The sequence below is a fragment of the Dipodomys merriami genome, unplaced genomic scaffold (assembly GCF_024711535.1).
Source record: "Dipodomys merriami isolate MVZ:Mamm:240054 unplaced genomic scaffold, mDipMer1.0.p SCAF_7, whole genome shotgun sequence".
In the NCBI taxonomy this organism is placed as follows: Eukaryota; Metazoa; Chordata; class Mammalia; order Rodentia; family Heteromyidae; genus Dipodomys; species Dipodomys merriami.
The window spans coordinates 63,285,072-63,311,944 of record NW_027206290.1 but is presented as its reverse complement, the minus strand read 5'-3'; the positions used below and the strand labels follow the sequence as shown (position 1 = coordinate 63,311,944).

Here is a 26,873-nt window from a genome sequence, read left to right as displayed (position 1 = left end):
ATTGTTATCCACCAATGCAACTGCACCAAATAGTTCCATGTCAGGTCAAATAAGAGGCGCTCAATTAAGATATTGTCAGTGGATGCATAAGAACCATGTGGCAGATGCCCACAAGCACAAGGGGAGTTGTTCATCTACAGAAGAGAATTTGGAGCACTGTCCATAGAACTGTGCCCCTGCCCAAACACATAGTTCCATGAAAGGAAAACCTTGATTATACTTTAGAATGAAATTCCCTAATTACATTTCCCTTTGCATTTGTCAGTATGGTAAGTGAACTCGGTCACTGAGGATGAAGCCCTATTGGATTAAGCCCCAGGAAACTGGCTTCTGCCCAAACCGGACCAATCCTTGATTGTACTCAGAATGGTATCCTCTTGTTGCCAGTGGTGAAGGCTGGAGAGATCTCAAAGATATAGGCCAGACAGACTTCTGCAGAATGTTTTCAGTTTCTTGTCACCCTCAGAGAAAGAATTTAAAAACCAAAACAAAGTAAGGAAATGGGAGGAAATTTTATTACAGAGCAAAAAAAAAAAAAAATACACATTCGAATTCAGTGATTCTCAAGAGAGAATCACTACTGGAATTTTAGAGAGCTTGTCTTACAGGAAAATGTTAATAGAGAGAAAGACTGTTGGTGACTTAAGGTGGGGAATTAATTTTCCTGACCTTAAATGTTGTAGGACATATTTACAAAAATAATCATGGAGATGGCCAGATAATGAAGAAAAGGACCGTTAGTGGTTTTCTTGGTCAGCCATAATGGTCCCAATTGGGTTTGGGTGATATTGTTTCTTACTATGTCTCGTGATGCTCTAATAATATAGCCTTGTGATTGCAACAGCCTTTAGCCATTGTGTAGTCTGCCTTTTATTTCCCTATGCCTAGCTAGCCTGTATCACTTTTGCACGAGAGACACAGAGAGAGAGAGAGAGAGAGAGAGAGAGAGAGAGAGAGAGAGAGAGAGAGAGAGAGAGAGAGAGAGAGACAGAGACAGAGACAGAGACAGAGACAGAGACAGAGACAGAGACAGAGACAGAGACAGAGAGAAAGAGAGAGAGAGAGAGAAAGAGAGAGAGAGAGAGAGAGAGAGAGAGAGAGAGAGAGAGAGAGAGAGAGAGAGAGAGAGAGCTGTGAACAATGAAGGTGAAGTAATTTTCCAGGAACAAGAAAATTAGAGGAGGACTAAAATGGAAAAGTTTATATAAATAGAGATTTGAAGCAGTGCTGCTTCAATTAACGCCATTCTCTGTGACCTGGTAGCATAGAGTTGCTCATATGCTAACTTTTACAGACCACCTCTAGGTCAAACCAAGAGGTTGAATCTAATATATTAGATGCAAATTATTTGTGCAATGTACCACTGATTATAAAAAAACAAGCATTATTAAAAATTAAACAACACAAACTTTCAACAAAATGAATTATATAAAAAATACTCGTGATAAATATTCAAAACCCATCACCTTCTAATTATTTTATTACATGCTGTGGTTATTACAGGCCTTCAATTCCCTATTTATTCCCCATGTAGAATTGTACTAAGAGGGCTGGTGATTGTTCTATGCATGGAGACATCATTAACCTGCATAATCCTACTGAATAAACCTACACTCGACTTTCAAGATGATTTATTCTCATTGAAAGATAAAGGTTTAGAGAAGGTAATTTTAGCCTTCATGAGTAATGTGCTCTGATGGGTCAATAGAAATGGACTATAGGAGGCTGGGCACTGGTGGCTCATGCCTGTAATCCTAGCTACTCAGGAGGCTGAGATCTGATGATCGCGGTTCAAAGCCAGCCTGGGCAGGAGAGACCATGAGACTCCTATCTCCAATAAACCACCAGAAAACCAGAAGTGGCGCTGTAGCTCAAATGGTAGAGCACTCGCCTTGAGCTGAAGAGCTGAGGGACAGCGCCCAGGCCAAGAGTTCAAGCCCCACGACCGACCAAAAAAAAAAAAAAAAGAAATGGACTATAGGAGATATTTTCCTACTGTCAAGGATTAGCATGTAGTTAAGAGAGGAATTTTTTAAGGCACTACTACTTATTCTTCCAAAAATTGAAAACATCACATTTCCTTGAGACTTTGATTTTAAAGGAGTTTTTATCCCTCAGATTTAGAAGATATAATAAGCTGTTGATCCTTATATATTATGGAATTGAGTTAACAAATGCATTCTATAGTAGTAGAAAAGGGATATGAAGAAAGAATGGAAATTCAAATAATAATTACTCTTTAAATACATTTCAAGCCCTCCAAAGACACATACTCACCTCTCTAGATGCTTACAGATGAATTATCTATTTCTTTTAAAGTTCTTCAATTATTTATAGTGGATTGCTGACAAATTTCTTTAATTTTACTAACATCTATTTTTTCATAAGCTATATTGTACCAATTTTTATATATTGCATTGCTAAAATTATTCATTATGAATTTAATTTCTAGTTATTTAATGAAGGCAAACACACCAAGTAGTTTCAAGCTTCTTTATGGTCTGCCCTGGATTATTACAGGAACATTACTTACTCTTTTAGATCATCTTTTTACATCTATTGTTTTAATCAGAAAATAAATATTTTATGGTTATTTTGCATGTCATACTTAAGTATGTCAGTCACCACAAAAATTATTCACTCTTCATATACATGTGACATACATGTGACACTGTTCTGACTTTGATCATTATAAATGCTTTAGAGTAAGCAGCCATTAATACCATCCTCTATCTCATGTAGAGACTAAGCTGAAGTTCCTAGATAGTATGTTGCCCAATTTTCAAAGCCAGTGAAATGAAGGAGATAAAATCTACAAAGTTCCAAGAATGACTTGTCCTTCAACAATTTTTTAAAGTATGCTGCCCATGAGCGAGTGAATTACGGGAATTATCAATTTAGATGAATGAGTTTTAAATACTCATCCAATTTAAACAAGCTACAAAACCCATAAATGACAATGTAAGTCCTGATTAAGTGATAATACAAATATTCATGTCCAGTAAAATGTTCTTGTTCATGTAAGAAACTACAAGTGTATTCCCCATGTTGTCTAATGTTTTCAAGCTGTTGATTTATAACTTGTTACACATTCTCTGTACACTTTCCATAAAATGCTTTATTATCATTTCACATGTGAGAAACAGAGGCACCAAATGGTTAAAACTTTTGAAGGCCAGGTTGCTTTTAAAAGGCAAAGCCAGTGCTCAATGCCAGACAAAGAGAATGCATGATCTCTGCAATTCCTTCCATGTATCCAAAACCTGTAGTAAATCTATAGATGCATGGATTTCCCAGACAGATGGATCGAGCATTGTTTGTGTTTGTCATTGTCAAAGACTTGTCAGTTCTTTTGTTTTGATCTATTCAATTTAAATGAAGTTCTGAACTTCTACTATCTTCCTTCACAACAGATAACTGTAGCAAAGAACCATGGAAGAAAGCAGGTATTTCTACAAAATAGAGAGAAATGTCATGATCAACAAAGAACTCATTAACAGGAAGATGAATCAAACAGTATCTGTCCATTCTTTTTAACTACAGGCCTCAACATCCTTCTAAAACTTGTTATTTGCCTATTGCAAATTATCTAGAATCACTGCTCACTCCTACAAGTTGAAAGAGAATGTAATTCATTTTAGCTTTTCTATAAGGGCTTAAACAATTACACATAATTATTTAATTTTCACACAACCTAACCCCTTTGTGCTTGTGGAACATTTTATATGTACACTGCAACAGTAATTGTGATACATTCAAATTTTGCTGGCAGTTGGGTGGTTGCATATATTAAAGAAGGCAGAAGGAGCTGGGCATCGGTGGCTCACACCTGTAATCCTAGCTACACGAGAGGCTGAGATCTGAAAATCATGATTTGAAACCAGCTTAGACAAGAAAGGCTGTGAGACTTATCTCCAATAAATGGAAATGGAGCTGGAACTGAAGTGATAGAGCACTAGTCTTGAACACATAAAAGCTGAGGAGCAACACCAAGGCCCTGAGTTCAAGCCCTAGGAAGGCAAGAAGAAGGAGGGGGAGAAAGAAGGGGTATTTAAAAGATGAATCACAAGCTGTCTATACTCTAGAATTTTTAACTTTGACAAATACTGATGAGATAAATTAACTACTTTTTCCAATGATGTATCTTTCTGCTATATATTTGATGCATTTTTACTGTCACTAAGGATAAATTTAAAAATGATCATTGAACTTACCCTTTTAGCTTCCATTTTTTTCTTTTACTTTCTACAGTTTTTAATTAGCATTAATTAGTTGCCCAATGGGACTTCATTTGGGTATGCCCATATATGCATGCGATTTACTTTGCTCAAATCCATCCTCTCCTTCAATCTCTCCCTTTCAAACCAAGCCTTCTTGTTTAATTTTCACATGCATGCAAAAGTATTTTGACCATATTCATCTTCCTTCACCCTTCGTATTAGTGCTCTCATTCTGCTAGTATCCACACTTCCCTTGGACTCGTTTTATATTCCTGTCATTCAATTTTTATGCCTATGCTAATTTCTGGAAGCCTATGCTAATTTAATTTTAAGCCTATGCTAATTTCACTGTGGTATTTCATACTGTCTCCTCTCATTCTTTCCTAGGAATGCAAGTGTTGTCATCACATCATATTTTCTTTCCTATTTTGATTTCACATATGGAGTACTTATATTTTAATGAATTATATAAAATATTAATTATATGTATTTCAATGAATTATATAAAATATTCATAAAAGAGATGAGGTATATAGTTGATTTCTTTTTTATTCTGCCAATGGAATCATTTGCATTATATTTCTATGCATCTCACTTAAGTAGAATAAGCAAACCATCTCTTTTATTTGTAGTTACTGCATTGAATGTTGACAGAAAGATTTTCATATGCTTAATCATTTGTATGACTGATAGATTCAAACTGTAACCATGACACAGATTGAGAATATTGCATGGAAAGCTGATAACAGAAATAACTCAAAAAACATTTTTTTAAAAAAAGGCTAATAAGCCACAAACGATATATTTTCTGGGATTAAAAACTTAAATAAGACACATCTTTAGCACTAAAAATACTGCTAGTAACAACAATGATATATAAAGACTTGCAAAGACATTTTATTTTGTCTGTATCTAACATACAAATGAAATAGCTTTATTTGAAAATAAAACATATTGAATAATGAGGGCTCAAACTGGCATTTAACTTTTGCAGATTCTGAGCTTCAATTCAGCGCTTTCCTCTCAAGCTCAGCTTGGGTACTCATGTTGCGGCTCTACAACCTCAGCCATGCCTTCAGCCAGGCTTTTTGCTGGTGATTTTGGAGATGGAATCCCCTGGTTCTTTTTTTAAAACTTGGGCTAGCTTCATAACTCCTCCAAATCTCAGCCAAACTGATTTACTAGGATGACAGGTATGAGCCAGCCGTGGCTGGCAACTTTTCAAAAAACTAATTTTGTAGCTTGTAGGCATACTTCAGTAACTACGGGGACACATGGTAGGAACTGAGTTCTCCATTCTTAAGTGTAGAACAGTCTTTACTTTTCAGTGGCTGATGACCTAAAAAATGAGAATTGCTAATGAGCCATTAACTAGATGAAACTCAATGCCCCTTTGCAATGGACATGAAGTAACAATTTTGAATCCTGATGATTGAGAGGCAATGAACTTACTTAGTCAAAGAGTTTGTATTTTATGAATATCATAGGCACAAAGATGATCTAGGATTTAACTTTAGAAACAGAGTTAATATTTTCCCTTAAAAGGCACCAGGAACCTCTGGATTCTACTACTGATGGATTCTAATTACTGATTTAGAACTTGTGATGGATAATTACAAGCTTGGAGTGGTTTCTAAGAATTATTTTTCTCTTCCAACTAGACACCAAAAACACAAAATTACAAGAACTGATCAAATGTACTTTCTAACCTTGCCCCAAATTGTGTTAAAAAATATTGTGATGCTATTAATCATTTCACCAAACATCTGTTATCTGATATCATTGTTTAATTACACTTCACAAAACATGCATTCTTCCTAGATATTCTCTTTTAATCTTTTATTAATTCCAGATTGCTAAAAATGTCTCTTTTGCAGTAATTATTTATTTAATAATTTTTTGATTACATGCTTCTTTTTTCTGGGTCATGAAATTGATGTTTTTATTTGATGTTTTTATGGTCTTTTGATCTTTCTGGGAGGCCTCATCTACTTCATTCCCTACTTGACAGTGGAATTGAGCCTTCAAATTACATTGGGCAAAGCTTTGAAATGGAATTTTTCTAGTTTTGTAACTTACCTGAAATGTAACTCTTCACCCACCCTAACCGAATAAAACCTTTAATTAGCTAAGGAGAGAATGAATGGTACCAAATAAAAAGTAACTCAGTTTAAAAGGGAAAAAAAGGTTTTGTTTGTTTTCTTTCTTGGGCTTTTCTTCAAAGTCTATTCTTTCTTTGTAAGGATTGTGTACATAAAAACCTCAGAAGGGAGGTCAGAATAACCAGCCTCGGTAATCAGACCATGTTGGCCCAGCATTTAGCTAAGTAAATAAGAATGCAAGTTTATACCCTGTTCAGAGGCTGGCAGCAAATTTGCTAAGTGATTGATTTGATGCTAATTTTCTGCTTGGACTGAGAAGTCTTTCAAGGCCTGTCCTACGGGAGGAAAAGAAACCCAGCCAAGTTGACTAAGCTCTATTTTGGGTTTTATTTTGAGTCCCAAAAATTTGGACACTTCCCTTTCCCAGAAAAAAAAATAACAAACTGAATCTCTAAGCGATTCTTACTTATGGTGTTCAAAACAAAACAAAAAACCTTCAACTTATTCTCCAGAAGATAGCAGAAATTCTGTATGTTCAAATCACAGATCATTCTGAGGGTAGAATTTAAACTAGCAGAATGGTGGATGGTACTGTCATTCTGTCCATCTTAACATCCTGTCTCTTTATAGCTGTGCTCAGAGTTGGAGAGAGCCCCACACAGAGAACCTTGCCTGTGTTTCTGCCACTGGCCTAGATGGCATTGCTAGTCTTCTTTCTGTTACTCTAACCAATACTAGAGGTGATCAGCTGTTGGGGCTCACCATTTGGGAGGGCTTAGACTGTGATCAAGCAGACCTATTGCTTTCAGGACTCTGATGGTACAGTAAGAGATGGCATTTCATGGTAGAATCACAAGGCATAGCAAATCCATGCAAAGTGCCAAATAATGAAAAGGCAAAGATAAAGCAAGGGCAAGAAAAAGAGAAAAAAGAGGGGCACAAATCCCAATATCCCCTTCAAGGGCACCTCCCCCACTCCTCCCCTCACCCCCCGTAGTGATCTGATTGAATGATCCCCCATGAAACCCAACTTCTTAGTTTCTGCCATCTCCCTAGAGTATGAAGCTGGGGACTAGGTTTATGACACATCCACCACTCAGGATCAGTTAACATCCAAACTAGAGCAGACTTAAGAACCTTTTCGACTTTGTAAAAATTGCCTTCTTTGTCTTGACATAGCCATGAATTGAGGAGAGAGGTATGGAGTTTTTTTTTCTTTTTTATTGCCATATGTAACTCATGGGATGAGCAGCAGAAATAAAATGAGAATCGTGACGCATAAAGATGTGTTGCTGAATAGGATGATGACACAACTGAAGATCATAGTTCTTAAGGAAGAAATTTTCTCATCGCAGCCTTTGGGCAGTTGAGTTTGCGTCTGGAATTTTTTTCATCTATACCACGTTCACACAGTAAAATGCAGTTCTGTTTTGAAATCCTACGAGGTTCAGTTCTTTTCCTGTTACTCTCCTCCTATGCTGTAACCTCAGTGTAGGCTAATTTTTCTTTTCACATTTGTTACCAGGACCCCAAATTACGAGAGCTTCTGGATGTTGGGAACATCGGGCGCCTGGAGCATCGCATGATCACCGTGGTGTATGGCCCTGACCTCGTGAACATCTCCCACTTGAATCTCGTGGCTTTCCAAGAAGAAGTAGCCAAGGTATGGTAAATGGAAATCTCAGAAGCTCTTTCTTCCTTCTGGATTCATGTGACAGTGTGCAAACACTTGGGAAAGATTTTGGATTTATGTCATATTTAGCCCAGGTTAAAATGCTATCTTAAAATAACTCAGTTGCCAAGAATAGGTGCAATTTGAACACTCCCAAGTAAGACACATCTACTTTGAATTGTATATGTGTTTTTTTTCTTTTTCTTTAGGAATGATGCCTTTGATATAATTTCTTTGTAAAACAAAAATGTACATAAAGCCATATTTCATTTTATCTGAATATCTTAAGTCATCCTCCCTTGTCTTGGCTTGGTGCCTAGAGCGTTTTCAACTTCCTATCCATTTCTTAACTCTGTTTAAGGGAAGTCAACTTAAGTGCATTTAGTTTTTGTTGATGTTTATTAAGACAAAGTCTCACTAATAGTCCATCTACAGACCACCACCATTCCTATAGCAGTTATTCAATTATTATATGAAATAACAAAACTAAAAATCTTTAAATTAAAATTTTAAATAATAATTAATAATACTTATTTGGCTATAGATTTCAATGCTGTATTAAAGATGATTATCCATTAAGGAATTGCTATTTTCCTAAGGTACTGAGGATTTTTTTCAGATTCATACAGAAATAATTAGAATACAGGCACAGACCAGCACACCAGAAGCAATAAACTTCAAGGATGATGCTTCCTCTAGAACTGCTCAATTGGCATTTAAAAATACTAAGCCAGGCCCAAAGAAATATAGGTCCCATGGTTTCCCTTATTTGCAATAACTAGTGTATGTCTGAGACAAGCAGAAACAGTCAGATAATTTGATGTTAGGTGAAATGAACCCCAAGATAAGGATTCAAATGGTTTTTCTTTCTTGCTATTGTTTCTAACATATTTATAAGATGATTTCTTTGTTGCTTTGTATGTCCCTCCCCTACAGTATAACCCCTGTTTTCACTGTATGTGATGTTGGTATAATTTGGGGAGGGGAGGGGAAAACACAAATTTTTTTAATCAAGCAACTATGGATTAATGGACTAAGAACATCAAAGAAATATTAAGCAGACCAGAAATTAATAGGGTTAGGTTGAATTGTGGGGGAAAACATGATTAGAGGGATGTGGAGAGGTGAAAGGAAAGAGTGAATTTAACCAACTCCTAATCTCTGAGAGGAAATTGGTAGTACAAAATGAAAGGAGGGAGATAAAGAAACAAGAAAAAAATGAAAAAACAAAAATTTAAATTTAAAAAATGAAACACTTAAAAATTATCTAAGTATAAAACTGATAGAAGAAAAGGATAGGATGAGAGGAGGAGAGAGATAAAAAGGAAAAATTAAAAAATTAAATAATGGGATACTTATATATAGGTATAAAGAAAAAATACTACTATTATAAGCCCAAGAGTTTGTGAATTGAGTAATAAATTTCTGAATTAAGTATGGACGCAACGAAGGATAAGGTTTAATAGTTGATGTTGGGTATATAACTGGGGTTGCAGAGCAGCAATTAAGTCACAAAAAAGGAACAAAAGGTTAAAAGATTTTAAATGCACCCACACACGCGCACACACACACTCTCACACACACCTAAAGTGAAAATTTTGAAAGAAATAAAAAATAGAAAACAATTTTTTAATTAAAAAAATTAGGTAAAAAAACTAGTTAATTGATTTTTTTGTGTGTGGAGGAGATCTTGTATCTTCCCCTGTGTCTGTAACCAGTCTCTTGATGGAGTCTCTGGTTTGCTTGTGGTGTTTGGTTTTCCTGTGCCTTGATTGGTTTCTTAAGTCAGTTTGTTTGAGTGGGCAGAAAAATGTGATCCTCTTCTCAGGCTAGTTCAGTGGGAGGGAGATCTGCTTTGAGTATCACAAAAGAGAGAGATGGCTGTTTCCTCTAGCTTGGAGTTGCTGTGATGAGGCTAGGTACTGGGTAGGGTTGAGGCCTATCAGCAATCAGCTTTTTCCCTGAAGGGCTAGCTCCTGAGACACTCACAGAGCCCATCCTGGAACCATTCTCAGAATTTATGTTTACTGAGTTTCAATTGTCTTTTAACCCTCCTTCTGTCTAGGCTGCAGTGGGGAGGGGCAGCCTCTGGCTTGGTTCACCCAGTGAAGAAAGTCACTCCTCCAGGGCCAGAGCTTTCTCTGCCTGGGAAGGCCAACTTTCCCGTGGGTGGAGCTGAGACCTGCAGGTCAGGTTAGGTTCCTGTGACCCACTGAGTGGCTCCTATTGTTTTCTTCCAAGGCCTGAGTTGAAGCTAGCTGCTGGAGCCAGGCCTTTGTCAGTATCAAAGATGGAGTTCTTCTCCAATGGTGGGGGAGGGGCTACCTTCCCACCACTACTCTGTGAGAAGGAGTAAGGATGTTTTGGGGTGTACTCACTCCAGCCTCTTGGTTTTGGGGTCTGTGATCAGCAGAATGAAGATTTCTGTTCCTTGTCAGTTCTTGCTGGTGTGAATAGAATCCGCTCACACACCGCATCTGGCACCTTTGTCCCAAGCTCTCTATGTTGATATGGCAGCTGCAGCAGCAGCAGCATCCACCACCGAGGACACCGGAAAGTGCTCAGATCTGTCTCCTTGACCAAGCTGCCTGGATTTATCCTCTCTGGCCAAACTGTGATGGCACACTTGGTGTGATTCTCTAGAGCCTAGGACTGTTCCCTGGAACACTAAAACTGCTTTTTATGTGAGAGCTTGTTTAGCCTCCAGCTTCTTCTCTGCCATCTTCCTCTGAGTTCTGTGATTTTTTTTAACCTTTGTTGCCCTGGCAATTTTAGGAGCTATCATGAATGTCTTATCCTGATCTCTAATTTGGTAATGATTTTTGGTAGTGATTTGTGTTCAATATTTTTCTAATAGAACTCCTATTCCTACAATAGAATGAAAGAAATGTCAACCAGTTTTAATTCTCTAGGTTGTTTAGAATACACTTTCCCAATATTTTAAAACTTGAATCTATTTTCTCATTAACAACTGTTACCCATTTACTTCTATAGGATAGTTTACACGTGGGAAGATTTCAGGGCAATGGAACTTTGGGTGACAGCATTAAGTTCTTGCCTGCAGCAGTCATTATTCTGACATCCCACTTTTAACAAGTTACATTGTTAACATATTTCATTCCTCAGTACATAGATAGATGGTTGCCTGAATTGATCAATACAGACAAACAAATGCTAAAGGCAATTTTTTAAATTACTTTCCCAAAATATAACCATTTTTTTTCTTTTAGAGATGACCAATGTATGATAGTCATTACACCTCAAGTTAAAATATTCAATAAATGGCAGTCACTCTCAGGGAAATTTTTTACTAACATGAATACTGGTCTTCTATTTCATGCCAATCTGCCTATGTTAAGTTGCATTAAACCTATATTTCAAATATATGCAATTTCCTTCTCTATGTGATTCCTATCCAGTTGATTTCCATAGAGGTTTTAATTCAGAGACCCTGTAACATTCCCTATTAAGACTATATCTATAAAAAAAATGTTAGCACCTGTTAGGTTTTGATTCAGAGACCTAGTAACATTCCTTATTAAGACTATATCTATAAAAAAATGTTAGCACCTGTTAGCACTTGGTGTCTCTGGTACAATTCCTGAAGCAAGGAAGTATGTTTTTATCTTTTCTAGCAGCAAAATTTGTAGGGCATGTCCTCCCCACTGAAAGAGCTCAGAGTTAAAAATCTATAAACACTATTTTACTTATACAACTTTTTTTCATACTCTACTTGTTAGTGCTGTCTCACAACATCACACCTATATTTCATCTCTTGGGCCAATGTATGTGATACCTTGAGTGATGCTGGATTTCTGTCCTTATGTGGAATACCAAACAGGATCCCATGCTTCTTTAAAATTTACATTTCTCTAAGAAAGAATGTTTAACAGTGGATTCCAGATCATTCAGTTATTCAATATAGTCACAATCCCAGTACCAGATACAGAGCCGTAAAGAAAGACATTTTCTCTGACAACATCTGAGAAAGAAAATAAATTAAGTTGTAAATGTATTGTATCTCTGGTAAAGATCTATATGGAAGAAAAAAGCCAGAGGAAAGTAAGTGTGAGAAGAAAAGGAAATTAATTCTGGATGGTATGTATGGATCATTCAGATAATAAGCAGATTAGGAAGAAGTTGCTCAGAGGCAGCTTTTTCACAGATTCTGAGAAATCTATTGGATCAGTATAAACTTAAACTGGGACTTAAATCTTCTTAAAGATATAATTCCAGATAAGCGTGCTTTTTGGTCTTCCCTAAATCACTTGCACTTGAAATATTTTTTTATTTTATTTCATTCTATTTTATTTTATTCTTCGGCCTATTACCATGGCTTGAACTCAACTTGGCTTGCTAGCTTGGCTGGCACTTTACCAATTGAGCCATACTTTCAGCCTGGCTTTATGTTGGATAATTTGGAAAAAGAGGCTCATGGACTTTTCTTCCCAGGATGGATTCAAAGTGAGATCTTAAGTAGGTAGGATTGTAGGTATGAGCCATCCGGAGCCATTCAGAAGCTGAATTTTTAATTTATTCCTTCAGTGAATCCTTTGAGAGAGTCATGAAGAGGAAGTTATCTTTCCACTACTCACTCTAGAGATGGGATTAAAAATAAAACTGCAATTAAACAATAATCATACATTTCTTACCCTTCCTGACTTATCGAGCGCTTCAGACCTTAATGGTCATTTTCCTTCCAGGAGTCTATCCAGTGAATAGGTTTTGGAAATGGGCAATTTGTTTAACATGTTCTCTCTGAATCACACAATTCAATCTTCATGCACCCTTGCTTTCCTGTGACCAATGAGAACCTTGTGTCTGCTACAACTTGGAATTTCCTCATTCAAGCCCCCCCGAGTTGTCCTGAGTTCTCTGTAAGGCTGCAAGGGAGGTGGTGAATGTCACCATCCTCTGGTACTCTCCTATGCTTGGCTCTTAAGTTGTCTACTTATGGCTATATGATGTATAGTAACATTGTAGGTATCATCAATCAAAATGGAAATATGGATGTCTTATCAGGAAACAGAACAGAGGTAAAATAAAAATCTATACCAAACACACTACAGAGACATTCTGCAACTTCTGGATTCCTTCCAGTTCTCTTCATGACTAAGTCATGCCTAGGTCCTCCTCACAAAGCATGGCTGCTTTGAGATGCTAGGCATTTGCCTCGTCCACAGGAATGTTTTTCTTCACCATGGTTACTTTCTTCTTGGCTCCAGTCCCTTTTGGTCCAGCACAGACCCTGGACGTAAATACTCACATAACTCTCACCTCTCATGTATACTATTGTCTTCAGAATCACTTGAACATAGACTCTGACTGTGTGCCTTTTTCCAATCGTCTGGAAGATCCTGTAACTCTCCAAGCCTTGGTTCTGTCTCCTTTGAGATTCCTCCAACATGGAGAGGTGCTAATATACTTCATCTTTGGTCACCTCACTTAACTCCTGGAAATGCATCAGACACAAGAAAAATCACTAATGCAAGTTTAAGCACTGTAGGCATACAGTGCAGGATCTGAGCAAGCATATTAATAACCATATGACATGAAGTTGAGAAAGAGAAGATTTAGGGTAGTAATTGCAACCTGAAAATCTACCTGAGGCATTCTTTCATAGCTGTTCTCTGGTTCCTACAAAGTGTTATCTTAGAGAAATGGATATAAACACTTGTGTGTATATCAGGATCACCAGGGAGGCTTGTGAAAATACACTGTATTGGATTCTGGCCCCAGTAATTCCAGGATGAAGCCTGTGTCTTAACAGATGGGCAGATGACGCCATTGCTACTAGCCTGGACACTGCATGTGAAGGATCACTGCCTTAGAGAAGTGTGGGTTCCCTGTCACCGGATCTTTGGACTTCATTCCAAAATTAACCAGAGAATGCATGCAAAAGATGTTAGTTAGTGACAAAAGTTCTTTTCATGTATCACATGAGTCAAACAAAACACAACTATGGGCAAAGGGGCTTCACTTGGCAGCCTTTTTTTTTTCATCTAGATTCATATGAAGGAAGAAAAACATTGTACTAATAAAATTCTTAGGTCCTGGCCACTGAGCACAATGAGAAAAGTATGCAATATTTTTTTGAAGATTTGAATCAGCATTGCCCAACTCATTTGGACATTCTCTGCCTTCCAAAGCATTCATTTTCTGGGTGTCTGAAAACTGTCCTTTCTCTACTAACTACTTTTTTTGAAAAAAAAAGGAAATATCCATCTCCCCTCTTAATGGCCATTGTGGAAATTTTTTACAGGTTTGATTTATCTGTACCTCAAAGTGGATCATATTCTTAATAGAGCATCTCCATGAGCTATGAAGGGAAGGAAGAGAGAATGATATGAAAGAAAATGTTTCAGATGCCTCTAGTCTCCATTTCTGTCTGTGACTGGAAAATTAAAATAATAATGATAATAGTAATAATAATAATAAAGGAGACAGATCATTACTTAGGCCAAAATTAAAAGTCAGGAAGAGTACAAACAAGACACAATGTTCTACAAACTCACCTTTCGACATTCAGCCCATTAATTAAGCAAATGAAAACCAAGCAATTGGGAAATTGCTGCTGGGGGAGGGAAATATGAGCTGTTCTGGTTGCTGGGGAAAACAAGACCGTTGCAAATTAAATATTCACCATGCACACAGGCCACAAGTTTAGCTTATTGTGGAAAGGAACTAAGCAGGAAAGGAACTCTTATTGATAATGTGATCTGAGATTAGAGATGCAGGATAAAGCATCACAAATAATAGTGAGTACTGGATAGGGACATGAGCTCATAAGCCCCTTAAGGATATGGGTATGTTCCACAGTCATAAAATGTCAAGAATGGATTCATCTACTCCCTGATTTTTTTTAACAAAAAGCTCAGTTCTAGATATTGGAGGGAAAGCAATAAACAAAATAGACAGACCAGTTTCTTATGCTTAGCAGCATTCTAATAAAGGGAAGCCAATAAATCAGTAAATTGTATGAGGTTTTAAAGAGAGATAAGTGATATTAACAAAAGGAAGTCCAGCTAGGGAGGACTCAGAAGGGCTTGTGACCTAGGTTAGTCAATCCAGTCATTGAGAAAGTGATGCCTGAGCAAAGATTTGAAGCAGGTGAGGGAGCAGGCACTGAGGATGTCTGGAGCAAGAATATTCCAAATGGTGGGAACAGCAAGTGCTAATGTCCTAAATCTAGAGGTTGCCTTGTGTGACAGTGCAAGTGTGACAGGAGCAGACTAAGAAAGATGGAGAGAAGGTGGCAGCATAGAAGACAGGAAGCAACCGAGGTTACTTCCTGGTAGGATGCTGTAAACTGTGGCTAGATTCTTCTTTTATGAGTAAGTTGGAAGCCATTAGATGATTTCAAGCTAAGGACAACGATAGTCCAACCTAACAATAATAAACTGAAGAGAAGGATAATCATAGGATTCATGACATCACTTAAAGTATTAAAATATGTTAAACCAGTTGTCAATGACTTGGATATAGGTAAAATTCTGCAGGAGACGGAAATAGTTTATATATATATATATATATATATATATATATACATATATATACATATATATGCAAATATGTTTATAGAGAGAGATAATATTATGAGCATATGTTATGAAAATATTAAGAGAAAGAGGAATCAAACATTCTGCTAGAATTTTTTTCCCAAGGAGCAGGGAAGATTGGTATATCACTTACTGACATAGGAAAAATTTAAACCAGAATGTAAATTTTTGCTTGAAGAAATAGCAAGGATTGAGTTTTGATCATGTTCAGTTTGAGATTATTAAATAATCACATCATTATTAAAGTAGAGTTGTTGAGATTGTTGGATATCTGGGCCCAAGAGTTAAATGCCAAATATAACACATTAATTTGAAAGTCATTGGATATGTCAAAGTCATTTTAGTACTTAATGAAACTGAGAGATCAACCAGAAAGTGGTGTAGCTACAGAAAATATCCGAGGTATGAACCATGAACACTCCAACGTGGAGAGGTAAGAAAGATTCAGAAGTAGGAGACTGAGATAGAACAGCTAGTTAGGTGGCAACCAGGTAAATGGGTATCATTGGAAGCTAGATGAGAAATGCTATTTCAAGAAAAGAAAGTGATCTCATAGTTCATTTAAGATGAAGGCCAAAACTCAACAGTTCAATCTAATGAATGCAAAGATCATGGGTAGCCTTATTAAAACAACTTCAGTTGAACAGTGGAGTCCAATCCCTGATTGGAGTGAATTCTGGGAACATGGGAGGAGTCCAATTAAGAAACCTGAATAGATAGTGGTTTTTTTGAGAATTTATGATGTAAAGCCCAGCAGAGGAATAGAGGCATGATAGAGAGTAGAGTTCAGTGGCAAGCAAAAGCCCCAGTGCCATAAGAAAACAAAGGAAAACATAAGAAACAAGCACAAAAAGAGAATGCTGTCAAAAGGGGAAATGATCAGAGAAACCATAACATGTTTATATGCTGGTAGGAATAATCCTGTAGAAGGAAACCAAATATTGATGTGAGTAGAAGTACTAGAACATGTCTTTGAATAGGTATATTCCATAGCCTTTCGCTCTGGACTTTAAATTATAGCTTGAGGGTTAAGTTCAGCCAACTGCTAGTTGTTTTATAAATAAAGTTTTATTGAAAGACAACACTACCTATGTTTCTGTATTGTTACGGCTGCTTTTACATGACAGAGTTTAGTAGTTATTATATAAGACATATGGCTCCAAAAGCCTAACATACTTACTATGGGATTTTTTTGGGGGGACAGATATATAAAGACAGACAGATGGACAGACAAGACAAGATGGACAGACAGATGGGATAGATAGATAGATAGATAGATAGATAGATAGATAGATAGATAGATAGATAGATAGATAGATGATATGTCTCTCTATATCCAAATACATATATTTATATTTCAAATTAAATAGCTGTACAGAGGAGCTTCAGCTTTTGATTTTAAAATGTCCACTGATAGAGATGATGGAAACTACCCTCATGGAGTAGAGATAACTCCATGGAGAAGAGAATGCCTCCATTTCCTCAGCAATATAGAAGTCATTCGCTAAGATGAAGGACTGTTTATTTCTCAAGCACTTTTCAGCACTAGTTACTGAATTGCTTTAGAGATCTGACTGGGAAGGTTAACATGAACTACAAAAGATAGGTCATTTACACCTATCCACAAAATTGGTGTTATTTTGAGCAAGCTAAGTAACTTATTCATCAGATCAAATTTTCCCTTGCCAATGCATTTGAAGACACAATAGTTTTCTGTTGCTTGCTGAGTTTCAGATTGTGTCCTATCTGCTATTGGTTTAGGGATGATTCGCGTGGAAATAGACTTTTAGCTCTCTATCCTACTCCTTGAAGTCTTGCAGCCTAAGCAGGACTGTGTGTAAATTGCGAAAGGCAGATGGCTATGTGCCAAAAGCAGCAGCTCTCAGGATTGCTGCATATGCTGGCATCTATCTTCAGGTTTCAGGGACCCAGGGTGCAGCTGTTGGGAGACTACTCATTATCTGGAGAATCTCAGCAAGTCCTGAAATCAGTCCCATAAATTAGCTCAGAGGAATACCCATGTACAAAAGGGGGGGAAAAAAAGTAAAAGCCTACTTTATTTTTGCATTTGACAATTGCAATTATTTTCAGCATGTTTTTTTCTTTAGGTATGATTTCATTTCTGATCATCCATGATGAAAATTGAATACCTGAAGGAGTACTCTAAGAAAGATTACATCATATATGATGACCAGAAATAAAGACGCCCCAGTGGCTGCACTCCCAGAGTTCCTCTCCCTCACCCCCCATGTGAACCCTCCCTCTGCAGTGGAACTTAACACAGAGGTTGTCTATCACCCTAAAAGGATTTGAGATTTCAGGCTCTGACAGGAAATCCTAAATAGTTTGAGCCCACTGTTAATTACCACCCGGTATGTCCAATTTCACTCCAGTTGTTTCCTCAGACTATGGATTGAACTAGTAAGTGTGCCAATGGGTTGAAACTGAAATAAATGCCTATTGCCTGGTAGACAGAATAAGGAAAATTTGTATTTTTTAAATCTATGTGAGTATCTGCAGACACAATTGTTTTCAGTCCTTCCTTCTCAAAACACTCAATTCTCTTAAGCCCTTAGTAACAATAAAAAATATTCATTCTTTTTGTGCCGTCTTGCTGACCAAAAGTGAGCTGGGGATTTGGGTGTTTTAGTGAAATATAACATACCCCAAAGGGCCAAATTCTTCCTATGCCAATATATTGCTTTACAGTATGCCTGTCGTAGTGGATGAAATTTATTGGCAAATGAGATTCATCCCCACGTTCTGTACTTGAATTTTAGATGAGTGCCAGGCAGGTGAAGGGTATGCATGCTGCAAGCTTTCATCTGTTGAAAATGTCACCCATTGGTGACATGTGTGAAAGTTTAACAGTTCAAAAGTCAAAATCTATATTTATAATAAAAAGAGGGAGAAAGGGTGACTTGGGCTTCAATCTCTTCCTCAGATAGAGATAAGTAACGGCCACTGCTACTCTGAGAACAGTGGAAGAAAGTGCCCCTTGCCTGGGTATCTTTGCTGCGTTTGTTAAACGTGAGCTTTTTTGGACACCAGCATTCCAGGATGCCACATAAAGGAAATAAGGTCAAAATGAAGGGAACATATGAACCTTGAGATACAGAAATGATAGTGATTTCTGACTGAGTATAAGCCCACTCCCCAGAAAATCATGTGAGCAGCATCAACCCTACCCACCCACCCACCCACCCACCTCCTAACATAGTACCTCCTTGGCTTTCCATGCTTGGCTGCTGAGGGTACTCTAAGTGTATATTATTTTATCCCTCACCTTGAAACAGGCATCCAAGGGCAGAAGGAAAAACACATTAAAAGAGAAAGGAAGAAAAGAAAGAAGGGGAGGATAAGTGAGGAAAAAAGAAGAGAAAGATAAATCTCCATTATTTTTTTCAGAATAAAAAAATACAAAAATGTATTTGTATGTATTTTTTATCCTCTGGTAAAATATTGGGGGGAAATACGTAGCATCCTTTTAGAGAAGCAGATTTCTCCCAATAATAGTTTAATCAAGCAGAGGCAGTGTAGGCAAATGCTTCCAGTGACTAAATTATTAGTAAGGATATGTGTATGTGTGTGTGGTGTGTGTGTGTGTGTGTGTGTGTGTGTGTGTGTGTGTGTGTGTGTGTGTGTGTTGATATTGGGGCTTGAACTCAGTGCTGGAGTGCTCTTCTTTAGCTCAAGGCAGACATTCTACCACCTGAGCCACACCAGTTAATTGCAGTTAAGAATCTCATGGACTTTTCTATCCAGGCTCACTTCAAACAACAATAATCAGATCTCAGCCTCCTGAGTAGCTAGGATTACAGTCATGAATCTCCAAGGCCCAGCTCATTAAGGATTTTTTAAGTCCCTTATTAGTAATTTCCCTAGTGGCTTTGTAGTAATATTCTTCATTCAACAAATATTATTCACCTACTATGTGCTGATGCACTGTTTCAATGCTGACAGTAGAGAAATAACCAAAATCATAAGAATAAAGGGTAGGCTGACAATAAATAGAGTAGAGTAGAGATACTGCAGTGGGAAAAAAAATAATCAAAGAAGTTCCCAGGAACTACTGGACAGTGGAATGGGTTTGGAGTTTTAAACATGCTGGTTAGAAAGGGCCATAGTGAAGGGTTACAATTTGAGGAAAATGCTGAAGAGTGGGTGGGATGAGCCAAGCATAGCACAGGCGTGGGCCTCTGTGCTCAACATGTAGGAAGGACAGTCATGACCCAGTTTGGCTGAATGGGGTAAATGTACAGGAAGGGATAGTGAAATATGAGCTGGAGACAAGGTTGATGGTTGAACCAATTAATGATATGGTCACTATAAGACCTTGATTGTTCTGAGTGACACGGGAAACTATTATACTATTTTGAGACTGAGTTGTTCAGCCATATTTTAACAGCATTACCCTAGCTGAAGGAAGACAGAGGCTGGAGTATTTGAGGTTAGAGGGGTGGGAAAGTGGTTGGATTCTGAATCTGTTTTGAATTTTAAAAAAAGTAAAAATATTTGCTGTTGGATGCAATTCATGTCATGAGACAGAGATGAGAGCTAATGTTGACTTTAAGATTTCTTTTGGGGGGCTGGGAAGGTGGCTCAGGGGTAGAGCGCTTGCCTTGCATGCAAGAGGCTCTGGATTCGATTCCTTAGCACCACATAAGCAAAAAGAAAAAAGCCAGAATTGGTGCTGTGGCTCAAGTGGTAGAGCGCTAACCTTGAGCTGAAGAGATGAGGGAGAGCGCCCAGGCCCAGAGTTCAGACCCCATGACCAGACCCCCCCCCCAAAAAAAAGATTTCTCTTGGAACATGTATTCATTGAGATGGTAAGCCAGTTAGGGTAGCAAAATCCAAAGTTAGGTTTAGAGCACAGAATTATGAGCACAAGTAAGACCTCTTATGTTTCTTACAATGCCAAGGGAGAGCAGGAGGTGCTGAGTTCAAGCCCCAGATACCTGCATACATCAAGTCTCTAATTCTATGATTTCCACAGGCAAGGACAGTGACGAAGTGAAATCCTCAAAGGCAAAGACAAAGAATGATTCTTGTAGCAGAAGAGGGACTAATAGGATCAGTTAATGTCAAACACCCCTTCATTTTAAGGGGAAGAATTTCACTTGCCAAAAGGTTTAAAGTAAAATTGGGAGGTATAATTAAGGTAATTTAAAATGAATCGATTTCCAAAAGAGAAAATGATGTTTTAGCAGAATTCAGTCATTACATAATAAGTTAATGAGGTGCTACCTGTACCTAGTTCACAACTCAATTTAAAGAAATGAAGTTCTAATTTAGTCAGCTTTCACTTAGGAAATAAGCAATGTCACTTAACTTCCTAGAAAATGATTTCTTCCCTTTCTGTGTCTGATTGATACACATCTCACTAAGGATATACAAATCTCACTAAGGAGATACAAATCTTACTAAGTGAATACATTTATAAAATAAATCTCTTATTTTAATTTGGTCTCCCCTAATGGAATTATTATTTAAACATAAGCAGCAATATCAACTATAATTACAGAACTTACTTGTAATATAGTTTATAGTTTATAGTACACAGTACTGAGGCAGCTACAAAGAAATAATTAACACTGGGATTGGAAGGATTAAAAGGCATAATAACAAGTGTTATCATAAAAGTGAACTGGTGTGGTTGGAAGTCACCATTCCAAGAATATTACAGATTGGTATGAAAGTTCTAGAGGGTTCCACATTTGAACATTGAATTAAACATTGCTAAACTATACAAAGAAGCAATGATGCAGGAAACTAACTGAGATGAGAGGAGGAGGTTTCCTTAGATACTGCAAAATATATTGATGATCAGTAGATGGTATGCACATATATGCATATCATAAATATATTAGTTATATTTATTATAAAATATTATATTTGAGCCTCACAATGACATAAATGTAAACCTCATAAACTTCTCATTGTGAAAACTTCAAGTAAGTGTCTTTCTCTTCAACTCTGACAAGAATATTCTTTTGGATGATCTTTATCCATTTTCTGATGCTATAATAGAATACCTGAAACTGCAACCATAGAATACCTGAAACTAAATAATTTACTAAAAGTTTTTTTAAAGAAGTTTATATTAACACTTTCTAGAGACCAGAAGTACAGGATTAGAAATCATATCTAGAAAGGACGTCCAGAGCTGAAAACATGATAGAAAAGCTGGTGGACCAGCAGGTGCATACAGAGAGACATAAAGAGCGTCTTCATTATCAAAACTCACTCTCATAGTAACTAATCCAGTCCCATGTGAATGAGATCTCTCTTACTCCTGGGAAAATTAACCCAGTCCTCCCAGATCCTCCTCCCAAAGCAACACTAACCTTTCTTAATGACTTAATTAATGAACCCATTCCCCAACACCATCAAAATGGCAATTAAATTCCAGCATGAATTTCAGAGGGAAAAAATATATCCAAATCACAGCCAGGGGCTTTCCTTTTTTCTATTCAACAGTTCTCTTAGCCTTCATTTTAATTTGGCTTCACTTCATTGATGTTTCCCCCATTTGGCAGAAGAACAAGTGTTACCAGGACTAGAGACCTGCTAGATCTCCCACATTTCAACAGTGATTCAAAAATGTGGGTCCATGTACATCTACCTACCTATTTATAACTATTTGCTATCTATCTATATCTATCACATATATACATATATGTTTATGATGCAAACACATGTATGTTATACCCACATATATGTTCTACACATATACATTATGTGTGTGACTAACACATACTTCAAATTTAACAAATATTGATATTATGATATAATTTATTACTTTTAAGCATATATATATAATTTAAAAGCTTACATTGCTTTTCAGTGGAGGTTAAATCTGTCTAGGCTGTGATTCTTACTGATCTCATTACATGTTTCATAAAAAGCAAGTTCTACTTTGAGGGGTAAATAGTAATACTGTATCTATTTTTACATTAGGGGATAGCGAACTAAGGCCTGAGGGCTAAATCTAGCCTACCATCCATTTTAAGAGGAGAAAAAGGGGAAAATGCAAGAAAGCAATGTATATCCTACAAAATTAAGAAGAATGAGAGAAGGTATAGATAGGGGAGTGATGGGTGAGAATGTTGAAAGGGGTGACACTGATCAAGATATATAGTATTCATAAACTGCCTTGTCAAATGGAAACTCCTTTGTGCAATTACCTAAAGATAATAACAAAAAATAAAAATAAAATAACCAGTCAATAGCTGTGGCCTAGGACTGAGTCACAAAACAAACACAGTCTAGCCCTACTTCCACAACAAATATTAGTCCAATATTAATCAGACAAATAGACTAAGTCAAAAACTATAAAGAGGGTCATTATGCATGAAAAAGGTAAAGTCATCAAGATGATATAATGATTTCAAATATGTATGGACCTAACCTTGTAGGACCTAACTATAAAAAATAAAATATTAATAGGCCCAAGAAACGATAAAATGTGATATTTAATATTATGGTACCTGAAGATGTTATTGCACTGAGAAATCCACTACAACAATACTACATGATTGATTGTCTCATGTCATTTTCACATAGAAACAAACTTTGGCTCATAGTATTTATGATGTGTTGAAAACTGTCATTAAGAATGGATAGGAAGTTGATGATTTAGCTCAGTGGAAGAGAAAGCCCTGGGCTCAATACTCAGCTCTGAAAAACAGAGTGAGAGAAATAAAGCAAAGTTAGAAAGATAGGAGAATCTGAATGTTGATGTCTCATGCTTGCAATCCTAGTTACTTAGGAAACTTGAGATATGAGGATCATGGTTCAAAGACAATGTGGACAGGGAAGTCCATGAGATTCTTATCTCCAATTAACCAAAGGGGGAAAAAAGGCACAAGTGGAAATGTAATCAAGTGGTAGAGTGCTAGCCTTGAGCAAAAACACTAGGAACTGCACCTAGACTGAGTTTAAGCCCCAGGATGGGCACCACAATAACAACAAAAAATGGACAGCGATTAAGGAAGAGTAATAAGGATGGGACAAATTTGATCTAAGTATATCACATGCATGTTGCCAATATCACAATGGAGTGCCTTTGATCAGTGACTTATGTTAGTGATTTTTTAAAAGAATAAATAAACACAGAAATCAGGAGAAAACTAAAATTAAAAAAAAAAGAATGGTTGTAATGGCGTAATCCTAGCCACTTACTTAGGAGGCTGAGACTTCCTGAGGAGCACAGTTCAATGCAAACTAGAGCAGAAAAGTCTGCTAAATTCCATCTCCAAACTCAACAACAAACAGCTAGACTAGAGATGTGGCTTAGGTAGTAGAGCAGTAGCTGTGAGTAATTAAAGCTGAGCACATATGAGGCCCTGAGTTCACAGAGAATGAGGAAATCACCCTTCATTGTAGGCTTGCCAGTTTTCATTTTCTTTGAAGCCAAAGAAGATCCTTAGTGAGAGAATTTAGCACAAACAACTACTAGAGCTGTGTTTATCATTTAAAATTGCCTAATATAGCCACTTTGGCCTGACTAGCAAAGTAGAAAGATGAATACGTGTTGTTCTGTTCAAAATATATTTACCATATTGGAAACTTTTCTGTGACTCCTTTTGTATTTATAATCTAAGGAAAATAGTAAAATGTGTTCAGTTACTGAAGGTAATGTAGCAATTTCCTATCAAAGCAAGGGAAATAAAACCTTTGTTTACATGTAAAGAACCTTTCCTTAGGAGGAGTCCCTGGGGATTTGACCTTAATTGTATCACTTTTACCAATAGCATGGAGGGGGACCTAAGGCCATCCAAATGGAGCCAATTTGTTTTCCTGGAAGCTGAGCTAAAAGCCTATCTCATGACTGAGCAGTCTTTAAGCTAATGCAGGTGGGATTTACATTTTTCAGGAATGGACAAACGAGGTCTTCAGTTTGGCAACAAACCTGCTGGCCCAAAACATGTCCAGGGATGCCTTTCTGGAAAAAGCGTAAGTCCCTCTAATTTTATTGCTAAGGGTGTTGCTACTTCTGAGTCCAGTTCCTTTCCCCTTTGTGAGCCTTTTGTTTAGGTGGCCCCAGCTTCTCACATTAACAAAAATAAATTTTCCTCCTGTTAGAGAATGGATACCCTCACTGTTCGGAATTGGAAGACTTCCAAGAAAGATCGCTCTTATTTTCCTCCAGGTTGCACATTGTGTTAGGCCTGAGCTGAGCCTTAATACCAATGCCTTTGACATACTATGAGAAGATACGTTCAAATCCAGGCAGCTGTGTTCACAACTAGAAATAGTGAATTTCAGAGAGTCTCTTCTGCTGCCTTTACCTGCCTGTGTCATCTTAGTTATGAATCTGAGGAAGACAATGAGCAGCATACATGCTCCTTGTTTCTCAGGTCAGATCTCTGATGAAGGCCTCAGTAATTTTCTGCCTACTTAAATCAGTAGATTGCTGTCCATCACAGATGAGCAAGAAAAGAGCAGAGAAAAGATACAAAGGGAAAACAGAAAGGAAAGGGAGAGGGAAAGTAATGCAAAATAAATTAGCAAATCATTTTGGAATTGAAACCACTTTTCTAAAAAAGAAAAAAATCATCTGCTCAAAGAAACCACATGAGCAGCAAGGAAAGTTGTTGTTCCTTTTGGAAGCCATGGTCATCAAGGAGGTTGGAAAGTCTTTACATCAAAACAATGAGCATTCCAGACCTCATAGCTTGGCCACACTTTTTTGCTTTTCTACCAATTCCTTTTTCCTTTTAGCTCCAGCACTTCATTTAAAATACTTCTTTGAGGGACCATTTCTCCTGAATGAGTTACCTTCAGAATCCTTCCTTCTCCTTCCATCCTTACTTTTCCTTTCTTTTTGCCCTGTCTCTGATTCAAGCACCCTTCATCCAACAGACATTTCCAAAGTGTCCATTGTTCCAGGCAAAGTGAATGGAAGGAAACAAAGAGAAGTAGGACATAAACATTTCAGCCCTGTATATACGTAGAAATGGGATAAATGGGTCTCAGGGTGTATATAGTATTCCACATTTGCATACCCATCAGCAGGGAGGGAGAGAGCTCTGTTGTACCATCTTCCTACTTGTGTTTCCATAAGTAGTTCAAGAGATCAATATAGTTGGTAGATTACATCCAATAATGAGAATGAACACTCTAAAATATAAAGCTGATATAAAATATAAATGCCCCAAGATATAAAGCTGAGTGGAAAGAAAGAAAGCCAAATACAAAGGAATATGATTATCATTTTGGAAAGGTGATAAATAGGCCAAAATTATCTATGGTTCTTCACATCAGGATAACAGATCCTTTGATGGAGGGGAGAGGGGTCTGAGAGGGGATTCAGAGTTGCTGTTAAGGTGACTCTTGTCTAGTTCTTGTTTGGGGTACCAATTTGTAGATTCAGACAGTTTGCAAAAATTCAGCAACTGCCCATTCACATAGACTTTTTTTTTATTCTGTGTGTTGTATTTTGCGATAAAACTTTGCTTAAAAAGTGAAACCCTTGCCTTTCTGCTCCTTCAACAGATACACAAAACTAAAACTACAAGTCACTCCAGAAGGGCGTATCCCTCTCAAAAAGTAAGTTTCACAAGCATGTCCCATGATTCATTTGCTTTTTCTCAGAGATTTGAGTGTGTGCCATGCTCTGTTTGGCATCTCCACCCTCTGAAGTGGAAGCATGGAAACGTGTGGGAATTCTATTCTTCTGCAGTCATGTCTCACATCAGAGCAGCTGGCCCCCTCAACACATTTCCTGTGGTATCATTTTCAAGAAATACTAAGGCAGAAAGTGGGTGGGGAGAGTAGGAAGGGAACCTCATTGCTAAACCCAGAAACCACTTGAGATTCACATCTATTTTAGGAGTACAAACTGAGGGCCTTCAGTGCCTCTTGTTGTCCTCATAGCTTGGGTCTTCAGGCAGGGTTTGCTAGCCTGATGCTTCTAGGAGCCAGACAGGAAGTCTAAGAGGCAACAGCAGGGGCAGAAGCAAGAAGGAAACTAAAGAGCAAAACCAGTCCAAGGGAGATATCAGCTCACCTCCACCACGTACATGTTAAAACTAGTGAGTTTGGGACATAGGATTTTCTAATGTTTCAATAAAACATAGATAAATTCAAACCATTGTATTAAATTATCCAGAACGTAAGTTCTGTTTTATTTTTAATTTAAAAAAATTTAGTAACCAAAGAAAGTATATGTGAAGACAATGTTAGCTAAAAATATTTAAGCTGTGGTCTTAAAAGCTCCATGTGAGTTTCTGTGAATTAAAAAAAAAGTTAAATTATCAGTAATATAACACTTTGGGGGGTACCTTAGGGCAAAGTTGTGAAAAATTCTTAGTTC

The 26,873-nt window shown here is 37.3% G+C and overlaps 1 protein-coding gene across 3 annotated transcripts in view; it reads left to right on the top strand.

Annotated features, from left to right (window-relative positions):
- Plcb1 (phospholipase C beta 1) overlaps positions 1-26,873 on the top strand; it is a 661,556-nt gene that overhangs the window by 401,744 nt on the left and 232,939 nt on the right. For all 3 annotated transcript variants that reach the window (XM_070006762.1, XM_070006761.1, XM_070006760.1), the window contains exons 4-6: positions 7,848-7,985; positions 24,432-24,511; positions 26,054-26,107. In XM_070006762.1, the coding sequence (XP_069862863.1) occupies positions 7,848-7,985; positions 24,432-24,511; positions 26,054-26,107 (272 nt within the window). The remainder of the gene's footprint in view (positions 1-7,847; positions 7,986-24,431; positions 24,512-26,053; positions 26,108-26,873) is intronic.